Source organism: Ictidomys tridecemlineatus, chromosome 11 (assembly GCF_052094955.1).
Source record: "Ictidomys tridecemlineatus isolate mIctTri1 chromosome 11, mIctTri1.hap1, whole genome shotgun sequence".
In the NCBI taxonomy this organism is placed as follows: domain Eukaryota; kingdom Metazoa; phylum Chordata; class Mammalia; order Rodentia; family Sciuridae; genus Ictidomys; species Ictidomys tridecemlineatus.
The window spans coordinates 130299349-130322395 of NC_135487.1; the positions used below are offsets into that span (position 1 = coordinate 130299349).

Genomic DNA, 23047 nt, shown 5'->3' on the forward strand with positions numbered 1-23047 from the left:
GAGGCTTGGCCAACAACATGATGATTTAACTTACACAGGTTCAACTGTACATAGTGTTAAGGAGCAGCGTGTAGGCTGACAGGTGGGACTGCAGTGCCCACCCGCTGGGCCCCTGCACAGGCTGCGCCCCACACCTTCTCCTCCCTGGCTGCGGTGCCGACTCCACCCGTTACCTGTGTCTCCTGTCGATGGAGAGCGTCTTCTGAGTCCCTGTCAAGCTTGCTACTTATGTCCTCCCGGAGCTTCTGCAGGCAGCTTCTGGCCTGGGAGGGGAGGGCGAGGCACCTGAGCTCCAGGGTAGGGAAAGAAAGCAAACTGTGCTCCCTCCCCAGCCCACGCTGCTGCGAGCCTGGCACGGTGGGAAGCACTGGCTCATGACACTGGAGCCTTGGTCAAGTGGGGTGACAGCTCGGTCCTTCCTACACGGCAACAAAGTCAAGGACACCTTGCCTTGGTAATGGTGCATCCTAGCTGGGAGGATGACGAGAGCATATTTTACGGTGGTGAGTGCCAAGGAGAGACAAGCCAGGGGTGCGCTGGGAAATGCTGGGAAGGTGCTAGAATGTTAGGCAGGATGCAGGGAGACTGCTAGGCACCTGGTACTCCGTAAGTATCCACTGATTAATGGGCTGGATCCAAAGGGTTAAAAGCAATACGGGGGCTGGGGCTGGGGCTCAGTAGCGGCACACTTGCCTGGCATGTGTGAGGCACTGGGACGGATCCTCAGCACCACATAAAAATAAATTTAAAATTAAAGGTATTGTGTCCAACTACAACGAAAAAAAAAAGTGACACGGGACACATGGGAGAGTGGTGGCACTTCAGTGATACAAAGTGAGAAGGGAAAAAAAAACAGTCCCCATACAAAAGAAGAGCCCCCCCAAATGTAAGGCTTAGCAAAATGGCATAGGTACTTCCTCAGAGGGAAGGGGTACCCACCTCCTGGATATACTGGACCTCACTCTTGAGCTGGTTAATATTCTTCTCATGGACCATCTTATCGCCAGACCTCCCCTTCAAGTACACCTGAAAGAAGAAAGACATGCTATTTAGTCATGAAACCTCAAATTAAGCTGGGTGCAGTGGCACATGCCTGTATTCCCAGGGACTCAGGAGGCTGAGGCAAGAGGATCGCAAGTTCAAAGCCAGCCTCAGCAATTTAGCAAGGCCCTGTCTCAAAATAAAAACTAAAAAGAGTTGGGGATATGGCTCAGTGGTTAGGCAACCCTGGGTTCAATCCCTAGTACCAAAAAAGTAAAGGAAAAAAAAAAGAAACCTCAAGTTAAATTAATTCCACATAAGAGCCCATCCTGATATACTGGTAGAAGGAGGGAGGATAAATTATTACCACCAATTTACTGGGTAGCAATTTTGTGATTCAAAACAGAAGAGTTGAAAATATGTTTACTTGTGGAACTATTAAAATTACTTCTGGGAATTTATACTAGTGCAAAAAAAAATCAGTTAAACAACATATAACTATATATGGGTTGTTTTTTTTTAATACGGAAAAGGGACTAGAAGAATGAATAGCCAACTATTCACTATGGCTCCTTCTGTAAAAGAGGGGTAAAAAAGAGGATTTAAATACTTTGCATACCATGCTTGAATCTTCTAAAATTTAGACAATATTTCTGTATTACTTGCATTATAAATTACATACACAATTTAGTAACAGATGTTCCGCAAAATATTATGCATGGTTATAAAAGAATGAAAAGAGACAAAATGTCCAAAAATGGGTGATTAATTAAATTATGGTATGTATTTAACAGAATATTATATAGTCATTAAAATGTCAGATACTGGGCTGTGGCTGTGGCTCAGTGGTAGCGCACTTGCCTAGCATGTGTGAAGCTCTGGGTTCAATTCTCAGCACCACATATAAATAAATAAAATAAAGAAGTAAAAGAGAGATCAATCATTAAAAAAAGAAAAAAGTCAGGTATTGGGCTGGGGCTGAGTGGTAGAGCACTTGCCTGGCATGTGCAAGGCACTGGGTTTGATCCTCAGCACCACATAAAAATATAATAAAGGTATTTTAAAAAAATACAATATTAAAAAAAGTCAGTTATTCACATTTTAGATATAGATGATGTTATAATATATCATTAAAATGAGGGCAGGGGACATAATAAAACAGTGTAATAATACAATTTCACTGGTTTGAAAAAAATAGATATGTACAGGAAGATATTTGAGAGAACACACTATAAGATGCTCATAATGGTTACACTGACAGAATGATAAAGTAGTTTTGCTTTCCTCAAGGGGCATGCAATGACTCTGAGTAAGAAAAAGAAAGTAATTAAAGATGCTGGCATAGGAAAGGAAGAAGTGAAATTATCTCTATTTGTAGATGACATAACCCATATAGAAAATCCTCAAAGAGAAAAAAACCATAGTAAAATAAGCAAATTAAGCAAGGCTTAAGGATTCCAGGTCAATATATACAAATTAGTTGGATTTCTATTTTTAAAAAATATTCTTTAGTTATTCATGGATACAACATGTTTATTTTGGGGGCTGGGGATGTGGCTCAAGCGGTAGCGCGCTCGCCTGGCATGCGTGCGGCCCGGGTTCGATCCTCAGCACCACATACAAACAAAGATGTTGTGTCCGCCGAGATCTGAAAATAAATATTAAAAATTCTCTCTCTCTCTCTCTCTTCTCTCTCACTCTCTCTAAAAAAAAATTAAAAAAAAACATGTTTATTTTGTTTATTTATTTTTATGTGGTGTTGAGGATGGAACCCAGGGCCTCACATGTGCTATGCAAGCGCTCTACCACTGAGCCACAACCTTAGCCCTAGTTGCATTTCTATATACTAATAATCAACAAAAATTAATGAAAAACACATTTCCATTTATTATAGTATTAAAAAGAAAAAAAACTTACAAATAAATTTAACAAAAGAAGTTCAAAACTTTTTATTCAAAACTAAGAAACATTGTTGAAAGAAATCAAAGACCTAAAAAAAGAAAGAAACATCCCATTCTCCTGGATTGTAAAACTCAATATTGGGCTGTGGCTTGAGGTAGAGCGCTTGCCTGGCATGTGCGGGGCACTGGATTCAATCCTCGGCACCACATGAAGATAAAATAAAGGTATTGTGTCCAACTACAACCAAAACAAACAAACAAACAAAAAACCCTCAATACTGTTAAGACAGCAATACTCTCCAAATTGACCTGTGGATGAGCATAATTCCTATTTTTAAAATCCAGTCTGGGGCTGGGGATGTGGCTCAAGTGGTATCGTGCTCGCTTGGCATGCGTGAGGCACTGGGTTCGATTCTCAGCACCACATAAAAACAAAATAAAGATATGTGTCCACCTAAAACTAAAAAATAAATATTTTAAAAAATCCATTTAAACAACCAATAAAAAAAAAATTAAAAAAAAAAAGTCCAAGAAAAAAAAAAATCCAGTCTGGCTTCTTTGCAGAAACTATAAACTGATCCTCAAATTCGTATGAAAATGCAAGTAACCCTAAGTAGCTAAAACAACCTTGAAAAGGAACAAAGCTGAAGGACTCATATACATTCTCCAATATCAAAATTTACTATACAGCTTCAGAAATCAAGACAGGTTACTGGCATAAGAATTGACATGTAAATCACTGATATAAAACTGAACATCTAGAAACAATAATAATACTGTAATAATACACTCAACTGACATTTTACAAGAATGCCAAGACAATTCAATGGAGTGGGGAGATAATCTTTTCAATAAATGGTGCTGGGAAAAGTGGATACCTACTTATCAAAAATGAAGCTTGGCTCCTTCCTCATATTATACATGAAAATTAACCCAAAATGGATCACAGACCTACTCATAGAAATTTCATCATCAAAATTAAAAACCTCTATGTTTAAAAAGATATTATTAAGAAAATTAAAAGTTAATCCACAAAATAGGAGAAAATATTTGCAAATCATATCTGATAAGGGCCTAATATCCAGAATAGACAAACAATTCTTAGAACTCAGCAATTAAAAGACAACTGGGTTTTTAAAAATTTTTAGTTGTAGATAGATACAATACCTTCATTCTATTTATTTATTTTGTTTATTTATTTTTTAGAGAGAGAGAGAATTTTTTTAGTATTTATTTTTTAGTTACAGGTGGACACAACATCTTCATTTTATTTTTATGTGGTGCTGAGGATTGAACACAGTGCCTCACACATGCTAGGTAAGCATTCTACCACTGAGCTATAAATCCTAGCCCCAGACAACTGGATTTTTTTAATGAGTGAAGGATTTTAATAAATATTCCTCCAAAGAAGATAATATAAACAGGAAATAAACACATAAAGATGTTCAACATCATTAGTCATGCTGGAAGTGCAAATTAAAACCACAACTAGATACCACTTCACACTCACCAGGACGGCTATAATGTGAAAGTCAGGTAACAAGTGTTGACCACTATGTAGAGAAAGTTGGAAATGTAAAATGCGGCAGCTTCTTTGGAAAAAGGTTTGACAGTTCCTTTTGATTAAATATAGAGTTACCAAATGACCTAGCAATTTCACTCCTTGGGATATACCCAGAGGATTGAAAACAAGTTCACACAAAAATTTGCACATGAGAATTTATACCAGCATTATTCATAAGAGCAGAAAGTGGAAACAACCCAGGTATTTACCAACTCACGTTCACTATTTCATAAGAGGAGTAAGTTCCAATACAAGCTACAACATAGATGAACCTTCAAAGTATGCTAAGTGAAAGACAGAAGGTCGGGCTGGGGAGGTGGCTCAAGCGGTAGCGTGCTCGCCTGGCATGCGCACAGTGCTGGGTTCGATCCTCAGCACCACATACAAATAAAATAAAGATGTGTCCGCTGAAAACTAAAAAACAAATATTGAAAAACACTCTCTCTCTCTCTCTCTTTAAAGAAAAAGAAAGAAAGAAAGACAGACAGAAGGTCATCTCTTGTATGGTTCCATTTATACAAAATACCCAGGGCTAGGGACATAGCTCAGTTGGTAGAGTGCTTGCCTCGCATGCCCAAGGCCTTGGGTTCAATCCCCAACACACAAAAAAAGGGCAGTGGCCCAGGGCTGTAATCCCAGCAGCTCAGGAGGTGGAGGCAGGAGGATCACGAGTTCAAAGCCAGCCTCAGCAATTTACAGAGCTGCTAAGCAACTCAGTGAGACCCTGTCTCTAAATAAAATGCAAAATAGGGCTAGGGATGTGGCTCAGTTGACAAGCGCCAGAGTTCAACCCCTGTACCCCCACCAAAATAAATAAATATATAACGAAATATCCAGAATAGGCAAATCCAAGAGATAGAAAGTAGACTTGGTTGCCAGGAGCTGGGAAAAATAACTGAAAATATTCTGGAATTAGCAATATTGATGATTATACGACTCTGTGGACATACTAAAAACCACTGAATACTGGGTCAATTGTACGGTGTGTGAGTTATATCACAAAAAACTATTTCTACAAAAGAAATAACAAAAATTGTATTAATTTTGTTTTCTGGTACTGAGAATTGAACCCAGAGGCACCCTACCCTACTAAGCTACACCCCCAGCCCTTTTTATTTTATTTATTGATTTATTTATTTTGGGGGTACCTGGGATTGAACCCAGGGACACTCGACCACTAAACCACATCGCCCAGCCCTATTTTGTATTTTATTTAGAGACAGGTTCTCTCTGAGTTAGTTGCTTAGCACCTCACTATTACTGAGGGTGGCTTTGAACTCATGATCCTCCTACATACACCACCACCCCTGACTCCCTTTTTATTTGTTATTGAGATAGGGTATCACTAAATTGCTGAGGCTGATCTTGAACTTAAGATCCTCCTGCTTCAGCCTCCTAAGTAATTGGGATTTCAGATGTGCACCAATGCACCAGGCAAACTGTTTTATTTTATTTATTTTTGGTACAGAGATTGAACCCCCTCTACCACTGAAGTACATCCCAGACCTTTCTATTTGTATTCTGAGACAGCATCCTGATACCTTGGTCAAACTGGCCTTGAACTTGTGATCCTCCTACCTCAGCCCCTAGAGTTGTTGAGATTGTAGACATGTGCCACCATGTCCAGCCAAATCATTTTAATTCTTAAAAGTAAGTACCATAAACACATCTCCCCGCTATCTCCAGTAACAAAACATAGGCAAAGTGGACACGTACCCAGAAAAATCATCCCATCCATCCCCGTGCCCCGGGCCAGGCTGTACCAAAGTCATTACAGCAAACTGCGGTTTCCTGGTTAATTAAGATCTGTCCAGGAGATGACCAAGAACCAGCACTCAGGTCTAGCCCTTCCAGTCAGACCACAAGCTCCCTTTGGCAACACTCAGCTGTCCCCTTGCATGTGCCTGCAGGAAAAAGGAGGGCGGGAGAAGGGGGTGTCATGCTTACCTTAATGATCTCCTCATGTCCATCATTGGACTCCACCAGTTCCGAGGCCAGAGAATGACCAGTCGAACGGCCAGACACCATGGCATAGGTCTTCCTGCCCGCCTGCCAGGAAGAGAGACAGAAGAGTGGCTCACAAACCACACGACAAGCCCAGAACTCCTGTCCCTTGACCAGTACTTAGACCTGCTCCTCAAAAGACATGAAGCGTTAGTTTGCTTCCCATCCAAAAATTCATTTCAGAACCTCCAAAGGAAGCCACAAGGACACAAGGACACTCGGTGGGATCATTAGTAGAAACTGCAGGTTAGTTTCACTTCGGTGGGTCCCCACCCGCTAAAGCAGTGCGTAATGCTGAGCTCAGCTAGATGTGTCTGACAGGAGGGGCTCCCAAGCTCACAGCAGCAGGGTAGCTTCAGGCAGCACTGGGGTGAGTGGTCAGCAGCAGGGAAGAAGAAGGGGTGAGGGGTGAGGCCTTGACCCCAGGAACCTCAATACCTTCTGGGCTATGTGCTCAAGCTCCTCTCCTGTCAGTTCACTCTGGAGAGTCAGTCTGAGAATGTCCACGCTGCCCTAACAATGACAATGACAGCAACAGTGACTCCTTACCTTTACAGTCTGCAGTACAAGTTCTGCTGGTGCAGGTGCATGTTAGCCAGCCCTGTGCAGTAAGCCTTAGGACCAGTCACTGCTCACAGGCGAGAACCCAGGCCCAGAGATGTGGTGTTAGCTGGCCATAGATCAGTCACTCCTAGGTGTTGGCATGTCCCCGGGGCGTCTCTACCATACCAGACACTCGATGGCACACTGCTCCAAACAGTTCCAGGGGAGCCACTGTGGTTCTCACATCACAAGAAACACCCAGAGGACCACTCCCCATCCCCCAGGGAGGGTGTCCCTGGAGTGATCACTCCAATCCACAAGGGCCCTGGCAAACAGCCACGACGTCATCGCTGCACTTTCAGGACTAGGGAATGCTTCCTGACCCAGACTACAAAAAAATACCTAAATCTAAAACCCATTTCTCCGAGCCACACAGAAATTATCCAAATGAAAGCAGACAAGATGATAGGTATTATCTAGAGATCATCCTAATTTCAAAAGATAACGTAGATTTTCTTTCATGACTCAAAGGGTAAAAATTTAACTTTCTGGATACAATTTAAAAATGAGAGAGGGTAAAAACGAGCACGAGGGAAAAGCAGGGGCTATCTTACCCTAGAAGGTTTGAAGGAACCTTCTTTTCAAATGTTATAGAACTTGGTGGAGAAGAAGTCAGTCTTTGGTCAGACACTCAAATCTCAGTGTGGTCAGTTAACTCAGTGTGCTTATCTATAAAATGGAATACTACATCCAAATGAGGTTTTCTCTTTTTGAACCCAGGGACACTCAGCCACTGAGCCACATCCCCAGCCCTATTTTGTATTTTATTGAGAGACACGGTCTCACTGAGTTGCTTAGTGCCTTGCTAAATTGCTGAGGCTGGCTTTGAACTCCCAGTCCTCCTGCCTCAGCCTCCTTAGCTGCTGGGATTATAGGGGTGCTCTACCCCACCCTGGCAATGAGGGGGTTAACTAAAAATGTCTAGAGGGAGCACACAAATGTTAGCCTATTCCCACTTCTTGGAATGACCCCAAAACTTTCCAATCCCCGAAAAGTAGCTGGTTTTATAAACACTTAATTCCTACCAAATAAAAGCTAGATCCTTAGGCAGATCCACAGGGCTCTCCAGTCTGGTTACTCTCCTGCTGTGGTCCCTCAAACTGGCCACACCGCCCCATGCTTTCCATCTTCAGTGCCCTTTCCCGTTCTCACCTGGGGTAGGTTCAAGCCCCACAGAGTTCACCTCAAGGCCACATCTTCCCGAGGCTACCCTGCATTCTGGGCTCCTATTACCTTGTCTGCTTTCATTTGAATGATTCCTGGGTGGCTCCCTAAGCACTCCAAGGCCTTCCAGGCATCCTGTGTTCCTTCTGCTACTACATCCTGAGAGCTGCCGCCTGCCACAGCCCTTGGGGAAGTAAAGCATTTTCTGAGTTTACAGTGACCGCTCTGTGACATTCCAGAAAACAATAGAAAAGAAAGAAGAGGAAACAATTTCAAAACAGGCAAAGAGGCTGCCAGTTCTTCCTCCTCAGGACAACACTGTATCTCCTTGTACCTGGAGGCAGCTGAGAAAAGCCAGGGCAGGGCATCTTTCAGCCAGAACAAAGGAGCTATTAGTTAATGGAAGTCATCAGCCTGGTTTCTTTCATGAACCCAGGCATTCCAATTGGAAGAGCACAGGGCAGGAGGCTGGCTAGAGTCCCTGAGACACCCATTCATGTCATCAGAGACCAGACAACAGAGACAGGGATCAGTTGAAAAGTACCCAAAGAGGGGCTGGGGATGCGGCTCAAGCGGTAGCGCACTTGCCTGGCATACGTGCGGCCCGGGTTTGATCCTCAGCACCACATACAGATGGGGATGTTATGTCTGCCGAGAACTAAAAAATAAATATTAAAAAATCTCTCTCTCTCTCTCTCTCTCTCTCAACAAGTACCCAAAGAAACAGGGACAGAGGGCTGGGCTGGGACTCAGTGGCGGAGCGCTCACCTAGCATGTGCAAGGCCTTGGGTTCAATCCTCAGCACCACATGAAAATAAATGAAAATAAAGGTATTGTGTCCAACTACAACTAAAAAAAAAAAAAAAGAAAGAAAGAAAAAAGAAAAGAAAAAGAAACTGACAGAAATTTTCCCTTCCAGAACCTGGCAAAAGATATAAACCTACAAATCCAAGAGGCCAAGCAAACCCCAAATAGAACAAACCTAAAATCATGATACATCATAATTAGGCTTCTGATAACTAAAAACGAATTTCTGAAAATCTTAAAAGCCAGAAAAAAAATGACACATCATCTACAGGACAAAACAATTAATAGTAGATTTCTTATTACAATGACAGAGATTAGAAGAAAGTGGAATATATTTTTCAAGTGTTGAAAGAACTGTTAATTCAGAATCCTATCCCCAGGGAAGGTATTTTCAGGAAGGGGAGGTAATCAAGATATCCTCAGATGAAGGGAAATTTAAGAGACTTTCTCATCAGCAGACCTACACTAAAAGAATGGCTTACAAGGTTCTCTAAGCAGAGGGAATAATAAAGAAAGAAACAAGGATAGAAAAAATATGGTTAAATACAACAGGGGTTTCCCCTTCTCAGGTTTCTAAGTTATGTCTGATGATTGAAGCTAAAATTATAACACCATGTAATATGGTTATACAGAGGAAATACTTAAATTAATATAAATGGGAGGGTAAAGAGATATAAAGGAAAAAAAAAGATTTTTTTTTGGGGGGGGGTACCAGGAATTGAACTCAGGGGCACTCAACCACAGAGCCACATCCCCAGCCCTATTTGTATTTTATTTAGAGACAGCGTCTCACTGAGTTGCTTAGGGCCTCACTATTGCTGAGGCTGGCTTTGAACTTGACACCCTCCTTCCTGAGCCACTGGGATTTCTAGCATGTAGCACCGAGTCTAGCCCCGCCCCCCACCACTCAAACTGGTAAAATGACACCACCAGCAAATTGTGATAAGTTACACATATAAAGCAATACTAGAGCAAATCAAAATGGAATCCTAAGAAGTGTTCAAGTAATAGGGAGGCAGGCAAAAGAAAAGAGAGATGGAATAAAGAGAGAACAAAATACAAAAAGAAAATGGCAAACCTACCATATCAATAATTACAGTAAATGTAAGTGGTCTAAATACACCAAGAAAAATGACCCTTTCATAACACACACACACAAAAAAAATAACTCTGTGAAGTGATGCTCATGCTAATTAGCTAGATTCAGTCACTGCACAATGTATACATACTCCAAACAGTACATTGTAAATGGTAAATGCATACAATTTTATCTGTCCATTTAAAAGAAATGAAATAAAGTAAATGACCCAATAAATGCCATCTACAGGAAATGCACTTCAAATATAAGGATAAAGGCAGGGTGAGAGTAAAAGGATATGAAAAGATATGTCATGTAAACACTGACCAAAGTGGCTTTACTTTGATAGCTCAGAATAACGAAAATTACAAAAGACAGAGGCAGACACTAGATATGATAAAAGGGTCATTTCACGAAGACAGCATAGCAGTCCAAAACGGATATGCACTGAACAGAAGAGCTGAAAACGAAGCAAAGACTGTAGAATGAGTCCATGTGGTTGTATGCAATGCCTGTAATAATACTCGAAGGCTGAGGGGGAGGATGGCAAGTTTAAAGTCTGTCTGGGCAATTTAGCAAGACCATCTCAAAATAAAAAATAAAAAGGGCTGGAGATGTAGCTCAGTGGTAGAGAGTGCATGCCTGGGTTCAATCCCCAGTAACTGGGGGAAGAACAAAAGGAAAGGAAGAAAAAAAAAAAGATGAAAACAATTTAGATGCCTTCAATGGGAGAGCAATTAAACCAACTATTATATTCCTACTGTCATGGAATATGACCCAGCAATAAAAAGAAACAAAACATTGGTAAATGCAATGATTTCCAGAGAATTATGATGGGTGAAAAAACAATCACAAATACTAATGATTTCATTTATATTACTTTCTTTAAATGATGATTTTATAAAAATGGAGAACAGATTAATGGTTTTCAGGAGTTAAAGAAAGGATGAGGGCAAGAAGAAAGAGGTTGTGATTCTAAAAGGGATTAGGGTGATCTTGTGGTGAATGGAAATGTACTGTATCCACAGCAACATTCCGCAACATGTTACCACTGGGGCAAACTGAGCCAAGAGTACAGGGATTGCATGTGAATGTGGAACCATACTTTTAAAAAAATCAATTTCCTATCACCTAGAATTAGCCCCATTAGTGTATTCCGTGGGGGGGTGGTGGTGGCTGTGTGTGTGTTGTTTTTGTTGGTACTGGGACTGAGCCCAGAGGCTCCAGGCACACTAGGCAAGCGCTCAGTCACTGCACTACATTCCCAGGGAATGCATTTTGACAGAACAAAATGATACAAAATAGTACTTAGATCACCTTTCTCTCCTCTCCAGAAAAAAGAATAGCATTTAGTGACATGCCCTTCCCTACCTTGATGCCTTAGAGAATTCCCACTCAGCTTTCAAGACTCACAGGTGCAGAGCCTGCTATCTGCACCTACTGCACCCTACATATCCTATGCCACAACACTGACCCCATTCTTTTATAACTACTTATACATTCATCTGCTCCCCCAAATCACAAACTCCTAGAAGACATGGATAGCTCATATAGCACAGTGACTGGCCCAGAGTAGTTACTCAGAAGACATATGCTGAGCTGGGGATATACCTCAGTAATAGAGTGCTTGCCTAGCAAGAGTGAGGCCCTGGGTTCAAGCCCCAATACTGGGGAGGGGGGGGGAGATATGCAGTAGGTACATGAATTCCAGGCCATGCAAGTCAGGGATTATCTGGATCCTCTCCCAACCTTTTTTTTTAAGAAATTTAGACTTTTCAGTTTAGAGAAGCAGTATGCAGTACTGGAACAAGCAGACCCAGAGGTGGGAGGGTGGGTCAAGAAAAAATAAGCAAAGGCCAAAAAAGGCAACTCCAAGAAGAAATTTAAATGGTAATTGGATATATGTAAGATGTTCTACCTAACTAGTAATCAGGGAAATGCAAATTAAAATGTTATTGCTTAAGATAACACGGGGGAATTTTACTAAACCTGTAAATGCAACAATAATACATATGCAAGCATGGTTACAGAATTGCCAGAAATAGAAAAATATCACTAAATACATAAAAATAAAAAGCTGGGCATGGCGACATACATCTATAATCCCAGCATCTTGGGAAGATAAGATGGAGGATCACAAGTTCAAGGCCAGCCTCAGCAATTTAGCAAAGCTCTAAGCAATTTAGCAAGACCCTGTGGCAAAACAAAAATAAAAAGAGCTGGGGATGTGACTTAGTGGTAAGGCATCCTAGGGTTCAACTCCCAGTACCCCCCCCAAAATTTAAAAATTTAAATAAAAATACCATAAATAACCCAGGTGGCCCACTGACAAGGAATAAATTAACTCTGGTGTTTTAGTATAATAAATTACTATTCAGCTGTGAAAATAAATGAACTGTAGCAACATGCATCAACAAGAATGAATCTTAATGTTAAGTAAAAAAGCAACCTATAGAATATAAACAATAGGTATATAGAATTCAAAACATGCCAAATTGGACAAGGTATCATTTGAGCATGTCATAAAATTATAACAAAAAGCAAAGAAATAAACACAAAATTCAAGACAGTGATCACTTCTGTGTTGGAAGAAGGTTGCCAGGTGATGTGGCACACACCTGTAATCCCAGCAATTCAGGAGGCTAAGGCAGGATGATCGCAAGTTTGGGGCCAGCCTCAGAAATTTAGCAAGACCTTTTCTCAAAATAAAAAATGACTGGGGATGTAGCTCAGTGGTAAAGCACCCTTGGGTTCAATTCCAAGTAATGGAAAAATAAAATATGATTTCTCATTTATTTAAGTACATATATACATGTACATAGTATCAGTAATTGCCAGCTCCTAAACATAGCAATTACTGTGTATCTGGGCCCTGTTCAAAGGGCTTCATAGTTATCAACTCATTTAATCTTCACAAAAATATTATATAGTAGGTATTATTATCAACATAGAGATTCAAAAACTCAGGCACAGAAGTATCTTGTCCAAAGTCACACAACTTTGTTCAAATCCAGAACCTACTGTTTCGGTCTGGGCTCCTAACCACCATGTCACATGGCCTTTCTTTGGGGTGGGGGAACCCACATAGGAAAAGCATATAAGTCATATACACTAAAGAGAGGCAGGTAGGTGAGTGAAAGACCTTTTGTTCTACATCCTTCTATCGTATTTTAGACTTTAGAAACAAACAATAAAAATTGTGCAATACTCCTATAATAAAACAAAATAAAGGAAAGAAAAAGTACTAAACTTGGAGTTAAGGGTAGGATGTGCAGTCCCAACTAAAATCCATTAATCCTTGAGCAAACCCTTCATCTCTCTGGGCTTGGGTCTCTCTGTGTAAAGTGGAGGCGCCCGTCCTGCTGACATTTAGGCAGGGGAGGTGGATGTGCAGAAACAATGTGAAAGTGCTTTTCAAACCGTAAACCACTGCACAGAGGTGAGACAGCAGTACTTTTCAGGTAGTTCTGGAGAGCCTGCCGGTCGGGGAGGGTGGTGGTGAAGCAAATTGTCTAAATGGAGTTAGTGAAAACTCTAGGGCTCTCTCTGGCACCTCTCCCTCCAGAACCAGAGAGTGTCTAGTCTACAAGGCCACAGCCCCCCCCCCCCCCGCCCCCAACCCAGAGCCAAGGAGGGAAACCTGGGGCTCTTCTCTTTTTTTTTTTTTTTGAGAATTTTTTAATATTTATTTTTCAGTTTTCGGTGGACACAACATCATCATTTTATTTTATGTGGCGCTGAGGATTGAACCCAGCGCCCCGCGCATGCCAGGGGAGTGTGCTACCGCCTGAGCCGTGTGCCCAGCCCCCTGGGGCTTCTGGGCTTGGTGGGTCAGTTGTGTTCTGGAGCTGAGCGACCTCATACCCGTGAACAGGCTCCAGGGAGCTTGAGAAGTCCCCCAAATGTCTGGCAGGGTGGGCCCCACTGGGGACTCTGTGAGAGGCAAGATGGAAGTGGTGGCTTCTTCTCAGGGAAAAAGCAGCCCTGATGACAAGGTAAGCAGCCTCCGACCTCGTAAACACTATGGGGAGAAGCCCAGCAACCTCCAAATTACAGGCAGCCTCTGCACTCTGTTCAAACAAATCTCCAAGGGTGACTCACTCCTCAAAGCAGGAGGGGTAAACACACGGCGGAGGGTTCAGCGATCAAGACTCAGGGAGAAAAAGAGAAGAGAGGAGATAAGTAGGGAGGCTCCAGAGATCACTAGGCGCCCCAGGGGCTCTCATCCCGCAGGCTCAGGACAGTGGGAAAAGATCACTATTGGGAGAACCTGCTTCCCCAGGCCCCTCTCCAGGGTTCTGTGTGGCCCCTAGGACTGGGTGGTGGGGGCAGTGCAAGGAGGACCCAGGGTAAAGTTTTTTCTAAGGAGAAGTAAAGGAAGTAGAGACTCTCTCTGAGTGGAAACCAGCATTCTGAATCCATCTTCACCCTGTTCCCCACTCCTCCACTACTCTGTCCCTCAATTCTGTGCCTCTCCCGCCCCAACATACAGCTGCTGCAGTAGCAGCCACTCAACTTGCCCACTCTGAGAAAGGGGAATTGTCATCCTCTTGTAACAAGACGGAAGGATGGGGAAAGCCCCATAAGCCAGGGGAAAAAAAAACAAGGGCCAGGCGGGATGGTGGGGTGCCCACCCTGCTCTGGAGCAGACTCCCAGCCACGCAGCTTGCAGGCTCAGTGCTCTCTCCCAGAAGTGGCCCTTTGCAAAGCACAATGCGAAGACTCACTCCCTTTCTTCCTCCTGACAGATTGGCCAACAAAATCAGTGTTTGCTTTTCATCTGGCTACCTACCCAGAGGCAGGGGCTGAACAAGCTCTAGGCCGCGGGTTGACCAGGGAGACTGGGAGATGAAATGAGAAGAGAGATCTGGGATGGGGTCCTAAATGGGACAGTCCTTCTCATGACCAGGAGCCTGGCACTGGGGCCTGGTGTGAGCTGACACACAGAGGGAAGCAGGCTCCTGATCCCCAGCTCTGCAGGAGACACTGTTGCGGAGCCACTTGCTCTCCAGGATACCTGCCTCGCGCCTAGCCAGCCTGGAATGAAGAGGTAAAATCCTAGGGGCTCTTTCCCTCAAAGGGCTAGCAAAAGTGACTTTGCCTCTGTATTCTCTGTCCACTTTACTTTGTGATTTTAGTCTCTGTGCCACAGACCCTAGGAAACCATTTCCTTTTCCTTCCTTCATGTACCCATCCCATCTCCTTTTCCTGCCTCTGCTAACCAGGCTTAAATTTGGGTTATCAGCCTTCTAAGCACACACCTATTCCACCAACTGAACCTGCCCACCTCTAGGAAACAAAGGCATTACACAAGGCTCTGTGCTGTGACCCAAAGAGGCATGCACCATAATTACCTGCAGGTGAGGAAGCCAGTCCCACCTGCTCTGAGCACACACGTCTGGAACCGAAACCATCCAGGAGCACACCTCCCTCCACCCCAGAGTATAAGCAATGTTGTCACCAAATGCCAATTGATTTGGTAACCAGGACAGTCTCCCAACAGTTCCCTCCACAGGCAAAAGCCAGCATTCTCCAAATTCCTGGCAGGCTGGAAGGTATCAGGCACAGTGCTCCTGAAAGTAAGAAAATGCAGGAGCTGGATGGTGTGAGGAGAAATTTATGGGCTGAGTCTGGCAAGTCTCACGACTGGAAGAAACAGCCACCAAACTTGAAAGATTCCTCTACCTAGTTTTTCCCCATCCAGGTATCACAGAGCCAGAATCTCAGCACTTGAGAATTTATTCATTCCTTTAGAATAAGCACCAAGGATCAGCCCTCTTTTAAACTGCAAATCCTACAATCCAGCAATTCCACACCCAGGTATTTCTTGTCAAGGGAAATGAAAACATCTGTCCACATAAAAACTTGTATACCAAAGGTTGCAGCGGTATCATTCACAAACACCAAAAAGTAGAAACAACCAAAATGTAGTTACAATGTGGATGAACCTTAAAAACAGCATGTTCATTGACATGAACCACAAAGGATCACATACTGCGTGGTTATATTTGCATGAAATGTCCAGAACACTGAATTCATACAGAAAAGAAAGCAGACTGGTAGTTGCCTAGGACTAGGGGAAATAGGGAATGACTGCTTTTGGGTCAGGATTTCATTATGAAATGAAAAAAAAAAGTTCTCAAATTGACTTACTTTTTAGAAATTGATTTATTGATTACTGCACAATTCTATGAATATAAGAACCCTAGCCAGGCACCATGGGGCACACCTACAATCCCAGTGGCTCGGGAGGCTGAGGAAGGAGGATTGCAAGTTCAAAGCCAGCCTCAGCAACTTAGTAAGACCCTGTCTCAAAATAAAAAATAAAAAACAGCTGGGGTTGTAGCTCAGTGGTTAAGTGCTCCTGGGTTCAATCCCTAGTACCAAATAATAAAAGAATAATATTTCAATAAAGCTGTTATAAGTGCTTGCCTAGCATGCGAGGCGCCCTGGGCTTGATCCTCAGCACCACATAAAAATTAACAAATAAAATAAAGGCATTCTGTCCATCTACAACTACAAATTTTTTTAAAAAATATATGAAGCTTATGGTAAACCTTCAATAAACCAGAGTTCTAGGTTTTCAAAAAGTGGGGCTCAGGAAAGATTTGGCATTAAACAATTTTAGCAGAGGTCCTACAGGAATATCACCTACTCCATGGCAAAGACAAGAGTTCACATTACCGATGACGAATCCAGATCTACCATGGTGTTGAAAGAACCTCTCTGGCCAACATAAATCAAACACAACCCAACACAACACTAGGCAGGATGAAAAAAACACAACTGCTCTGAGGAAGGGTGACACCGACAGGTTACTTAAAGGGAATCGCTAATCGGGGGACAACAGTGCCTTGGCTCTGAGGCCAGAAAAAGGAGAAGGAAAGGGCCAAGAGGGACGTCAACAATAAACCCTAAACACACCCCCATTTAGGACCAGTCCTGGCCGAGTAAGGACTCAGCAAAGGTCACCCACATCTTTGTTCTGGGTCTTTCCAAGGCCCTCTCTCACCCTTGGGGTCCTCCAAAGGCAGAGGGATCTAAATAATCAAGGAAAGGGAAAGGAACAGATAAGAAAAAACGAATGTCAACAGAATGAGGAACACACCTCGACCAAGCCCAAGAGGCCCCCGACTTTTCCCCCATCCTTTGGCCAGGGTGCTCCAAGGAGGTTAAAATAGTGGAGAAATGAATAGAAAATATCAGCCAACACCTGAGCACTTAGCAAGCATGTGGCAGGAAGTGTGCTTAATGTTTTGTATGTATTATCTTACTTAATCCTTACAACAACCTCATGAGGTGTTAATTATTATCCCTATGTTACCCACGAGGAAACTGAGAATGAAGAAATTAATTTACCAAAGTAATTCTGGTCAAAGAAAACATCAGAGCCCTGACTAAAGCCCACCTTAAATTCCCAGAGCCATGCCTTTAACTATAATGCTTTTAACAGAAATCATGATTCAGCTAGAAACTGCGGGATCATGGGAAAGGAGAATGTAAGAGGTGGGAGTATAAGTCCTCCCATAATTCCTACAACAGGAAGTCAACAGATGCCTACAACTGATAAATCAAGAAATATCACTATAAACCTATGAGCATGTTTTTTAACATAGAGGTAAACAGGAGACAAGATAACTGAAACAGTTGAAAGTGGCTATTTCCACGGTGCAAAGCTTGAAGTTGAGGTCCACTATATTATTTTAAAAGCCATTTGGTATTATTTAGATTTTTTAAAAACCATGCACATATACTCTTTCCATTAAAAAAAAAGGGGGGATCATAGTTCATCATGCTAAAGTCAAACGTCACAGACATCTTTTATCCCACAACTTCTGTTCTCCTCTGGTAACACGGGTTTTGTTTTGAAGAATCTCAATTCTTCACTGAGTAATCTTGTGGGCCTGTCAATCAAGGAACCCTCTCCCTGGCACCATCTCCATGGAATCTTGGGCAGAATGGCAAAAAACTAACTAACTAACTAAATAAATAAATAAATAATACCTAAAACAGTTGGAACCAATTCATCCAAAAGTAGAAAATCTCCCTTAGTTCCTTCCACCTTCTGAGGCCCCAGAACTCACTTCCTCAATTTGGACTTAAGTTTTCCCTTAAATTCTGTGCACCGCCCCGTTGCCTTCTAATAAATTCCTCTTCTGTTTAAGTTAGCTAGAGTTACTCTCTGTTGTTTTACCAAAGAAAGTTAAAGGAAATGTCTAATAAAAATGAGTTTGAGCTGGGCTCAGTGGCTCAAGAGGATGAGGCAGGAGAATCGCAAGTTCAAAGCCAGCCTCAGCAACAGTGAGGCAGTGAACAACTCAGTGAGACCCTGTCTCTAAATAAAATACAAAATAGTGTTGGGGATATGGCTAATGGTTGAGTGCACCTGAGTTCAATCATTGGTACCCACCGCCCCCACCAAAAAAATGAGTTTGAGCCTTACTTTGTACTTTTATATGTTGATATAACCTACCAAAGTGGCTTACAAACTTTTTTAAAAATTATTTATTTTTTAGTTGTTGGTGAACACATATCTTTACTTCGTTTTTATGTGGTGCCGAGGATTGAACCCAGTGCCTCACGCAGGCTAGGTGAGCATTCTAGTAGCACTGAGCCACAACCCCAGCCCTTGCAAACTTTTTTGACCTAAAAAATAAATTTTGCATCAAGGTTCAGTAAATAAACATGCATATGTTGAAAGTACATATCTAGATATAACTGAAACAAAGTTTTGCCAAAAAAAAAATCTATCCTTACTAAAACTCAGAGTGTTAACCATGTACTTTTTTTTTTAAAGAGAGAGAGAGAGAGAGAGAGAGAGAGAGAGAGAGAGAGAATTTTTTAATATTTATTTTTTAGTTTTCGGTGGACACATCTTTGTTTTGTATGTGGTGCTGAGGATCGAACCCAGGCCGCACGAATGCCAGGCAAGCGCGCTACTGCTTGAGCCACATCCCCAGCCCCATACTTCTTTTTTGATTCTGGTTTTACCCACTATGGTGACTTCAGACCCACTAAGTGATTAAGGTCTACGGTTTTGAAAAACACTGGCTTCTTGAACATGCTGCATCTGCATCCAACAATAAAAATAATCCAGCATGGTGGACTGGCACACACCTGTAACCTCAGCAACCTTGGAGGCTGAGGCAGGAGGATAGCAAGTTCCAGGCCAGCCTCAGCAATTTAGCAAGATCCTGTCTCAAAATAAAAAATAAAAAGGGCCAGGCACAGTGGCACACACCTGTCTGTAATGAAACAATCCAGAAAGTGTATTAGCTATATTCCCATCTCCATATATGGGGTACTAAGGCACATGGCCTGGCTCCTGAGCAAACACCAAGATCCAAGATCCTGATTTCTACTAGAACACTCCAATCAAAAGCCTACAATGCCAACTCCAGAAAAAACATCTGTTCATTTATTTATTCACTCATTCACTTTTCACATATACTGAGCACTCATTCAATGGTATGATTGTATGACAATTTTCTAGGGACTGTCCAAAGCCACAAATTCTATCTGCAGGCTGGCTCACAGAAGAAGAATTCAGGACAATGCCTATCTCCTGACTGATTGTTTATCATCTCCTCCCCCTCCTTAAGAGCCCAGGAATGTCTTCAAGATCAAACCCAATGGTTATTTTATTCCCAGCTTTGGTGTAAAATAAATCTCAAGTTCAACCTAGAAAAAAGGAATAAAAGGAAATTTCTCTTCCTCTTGTTCTTAGAGATCTCTGGTTATCTATGTCTGAATTCCTTGCTCACTATTTTTCTACCTGTTCTTTCTGCCAAACCAAACAAGCAGTAAAAAATATCAAGGGAAAGCAGAGGGTGACAATTCATTCTCAGTGCTGCCAATGTCACAGTTTTAGACCTCTTTCTGGATCTCTTTTCTACAGCAACAAAAAGAAGAGGAAACACCCCTATCCTTCATCTCACACCCTTTTCCCTGCCTCAACCATTCCAAAACAGTAAGATAATGGAGTAGGACTTTGGGCTAGACACAACAGGGGATGGATTTTTTTTTTTTCCTATCTCTTCAGCATCCTACAGCTGGAGAAGACTAGGATGTAGGGGACAGAAGTTGGGCAGCAGCAAAATTTGTAAAGCAGCAGAAACATTCATAAGCCTAAACAGAAATAACAAGGGAACTGCAAATAGAGTTAAATGATCACCTGGACCCTAAAATTCAAATAAGCATCTATTCTACTAATACTCTACAAAGAAGAGCCACAATCCAGCGGCAGTTGGGAAGCTGGGTTAGCTCTACCTCCAGGGCATGTTGAGATGGGCAGAGGTAAGGAAATCAGATGGGGGGAGGGGGATCAAACTAGCCATCACCTTGACTTCCATTTCACTCTCACCACAACAGCTTAGAAATTGATGAAATATTACACGCTTATGCTAGGTTAGGTTCCCCAGCAAAGCCTAGAAATATTTAGCCACAAATTATCCTCCTTTGCCTGTGAAGGGGAAAAACCATATGGTCAGCTGGAGGAGGTCATGGCACAAATGTGCAAGGACTGCGAGCCAGGAAATGAGAGAAGCAGGGCACACTGGCTTGCACTAGAAAAACGACCTCCATTTCTCCAGCCTTTACCGAGTCCAAAAACCCTCTGGAGGTTCGCTTCCCTTCCTTTCTCAGCCCAGGTTCTGCATCCCTTCATCCGCTTGCCCTGGGCTTGGCGGCTGGAGACGGAAGCAAAACCAACAAACCGTCCCAGGAAGCTATCAGTTGACCGACTGGGGGAGGGGAGCAGGAGAACTGCAAGGGGCAAAAAGGAGAAATTCAAGAAAAAAGGTGAGCACCAGGTAGAATGCTCCATCCTTCTTGGGGAAAGGCAAAATCCCTAGCCAATCTCGGAGTAATTCCATTCCAAACTCCAGGATTTCACCCTCCACCCCTGTTTCTTGTATCCTGTTACTGATCATCCATCCAGAGCACCACAAAATTCTCTGAAAGGCCTCTGAGGTCACCAGGACCCACAGAAAAGCCTACTCCGCCTTGGCGGGACACAGTGTCCAAGGCGGGGCAGGAATCCGGTCCCTTGAGTTCTGTCTCCCACAATCCAATCCAGCTGCCCACCGGACGCCTGAGTAATGTGCACTGGGACCCGCGGCCCAAGCGAGGGCTCACGCGCGCCCAGTCCCGGGCAGAAGCCGCAGGGTTCTCCCAAAGGAAAGGGTCACCTCGGGGCCCCGAGACTCCGACGTCTTCCTCCCGCGCCACCGCCCCAAGGCAGGTCAGAGGAAAAGAGAGAAAAGCTCCGCGAAGGGCTGACCGCCCGAGTCCAGCACCAGGTGATGTCAGCGAACTCGGAGCGGGCGCGGGAGGGGCGGAACTAGAAACCGAGGATTCTCAGTGGGGAGAGCGGTCTGGGCGCTTTTCCTTACCGCAGCCTGGCCCTCCGGGTCCGCGTCCACCAGGGTACACCAGTTTCGCGTCCCGTTCATCCTTTTCCCGCAGGGACAGCCACACGGGACCACCCCTCCTCGGTGCCGTCCGGCGTTTTGTCGGCGGGCGCGCGCGGAATCACCCCCTTATATAGACGCGTCAGGGGCGGGCTGAAGGTAGGCCACGCCCCGGAACACTGCTCGCCAATGGGCGAGCGAGAGAGCGAGGTGGGCGGCCCCAGGACACGCCCTCCGGCGCTCCTCAGATTTACATAAAGGCGGGGCTTGGAAGTGACCTGAGGCTGTTCAACTGCCCAGTTCTGTCCAGGATGTGTGGTTTCACCTCCACGTTCTTCTTCAGTCTCCTTTCAGCTCCCCAGATCAGGGTCGGCCCGAGGGAACCACCCTATGTGCCCCTCTATAGGGAATGAGGACGTGGAACCTGCACACAGTCGCCTTCTCCTCTCCCTGGATATTCCAGCCTGTAGGCTGGGGAGAGCTGAGTAAACCTTTCCAGAGGTGGAAGGGTAGGCACCGCCCAGCCATGTGGCGCACGCCTGGAATCCCAGCGACTGGGGACGCGAAGGCCGGACGGAGGATGGAAAGTTTTTAAGCCAGCCTCTGCAATTTAGAAAGACCCTGACTCAAAATAAAAATAAAAAGAACTGAGGATGTAGCTCAGTGGTAAAGCGCCCCGAGGTTCAATACCCAGTATCTCTCCGTCAAAAAAAAAAAAAAAAAGGCGGGGCAGGCACCAAAGGCCAGCTCACTCAGACTAGCCTAAGCCAGTCTGGCAGGTGCTCTTCCCTGGCAAGATGCCCAGGCCAAAGTCAAAGCCAGCCAGGCTCTGGGTGGGGCTGGTTTTGCAGAAGCTATTAAACCAAAGCTACCCTTATATGGTGGGGAGAGGCGGGACACATTGCCTTAAAAGGAATTTGTATTCTAGAAAAAGAATGAGCCTCACCTTCTTCAGTAGCATTTGCTACCTAGGCCTAGGCTGGGATCTTGAAGGCTTTTAGAAGACAGGGGGTTGGCCCAGCAGGACCCTGGAGTTTCTTCCCAGCCCAGCTATTCTCAGCAGATGGCTGGTCTGCTTGCCTCCGGTCCACATGGGCAGTAGGCAGAATCATTCAGGAGATCTGACCCACTCTTAAGTGAGAAGTTAAGGGGGTTGGCCCAGCAGGACCTGGCAATAGGCTCTGGTGAATGGCCAGCTCCTTCTTCAAACCAACACAAAGGCAGGGATGGCAGAAACTTCTCCACCTCCCAGGTAAGTTCCCATGCCAGTTAGTAATGAATGAGGATCTTTTTGCCTGGGAGGTGAATGCTAGGGATACCCCTGGGAACCAATGGAATAAAACCTCAAAGAAAACATTTTCTGGCCTTGCTATTCTGAGAAGGTTGTACAGGAGAGAATATGAATGCTGCTATAAACACTGCCAGGTTTTCTAGGTACATATGACCATTGGTAAAAGACACATGGCCACTAAGCTGTAGAGTTAAAACAACTTCTTTGTAAAACTTAGACCTCTAAATAAGCCACCAAAAAAAG

The 23047-nt window shown here is 43.6% G+C and overlaps 1 protein-coding gene across 2 annotated transcripts in view; it reads right to left on the reverse strand.

The window, feature by feature from the left end:
- Tuft1 (tuftelin 1) overlaps positions 1-21650 on the reverse strand; it is a 42093-nt gene extending 20443 nt beyond the window's left edge. The window contains exons 1-5 of one of the 2 annotated variants that reach the window (XM_013361122.4): positions 21496-21635; positions 6889-6963; positions 6394-6495; positions 940-1026; positions 174-263 (exon numbers count right to left, since the gene is read on the reverse strand). In XM_013361122.4, the coding sequence (XP_013216576.2) occupies positions 174-263; positions 940-1026; positions 6394-6495; positions 6889-6963; positions 21496-21555 (414 nt within the window). In that variant the 5' untranslated portion in view covers positions 21556-21635. Of the gene's footprint in view, positions 1-173; positions 264-939; positions 1027-6393; positions 6496-6888; positions 6964-21495 lie in introns of both variants that reach the window. The other variant, XM_021730463.3, reaches the window with a different exon arrangement.
- Positions 21651-23047: the final 1397 nt, after the last annotated feature.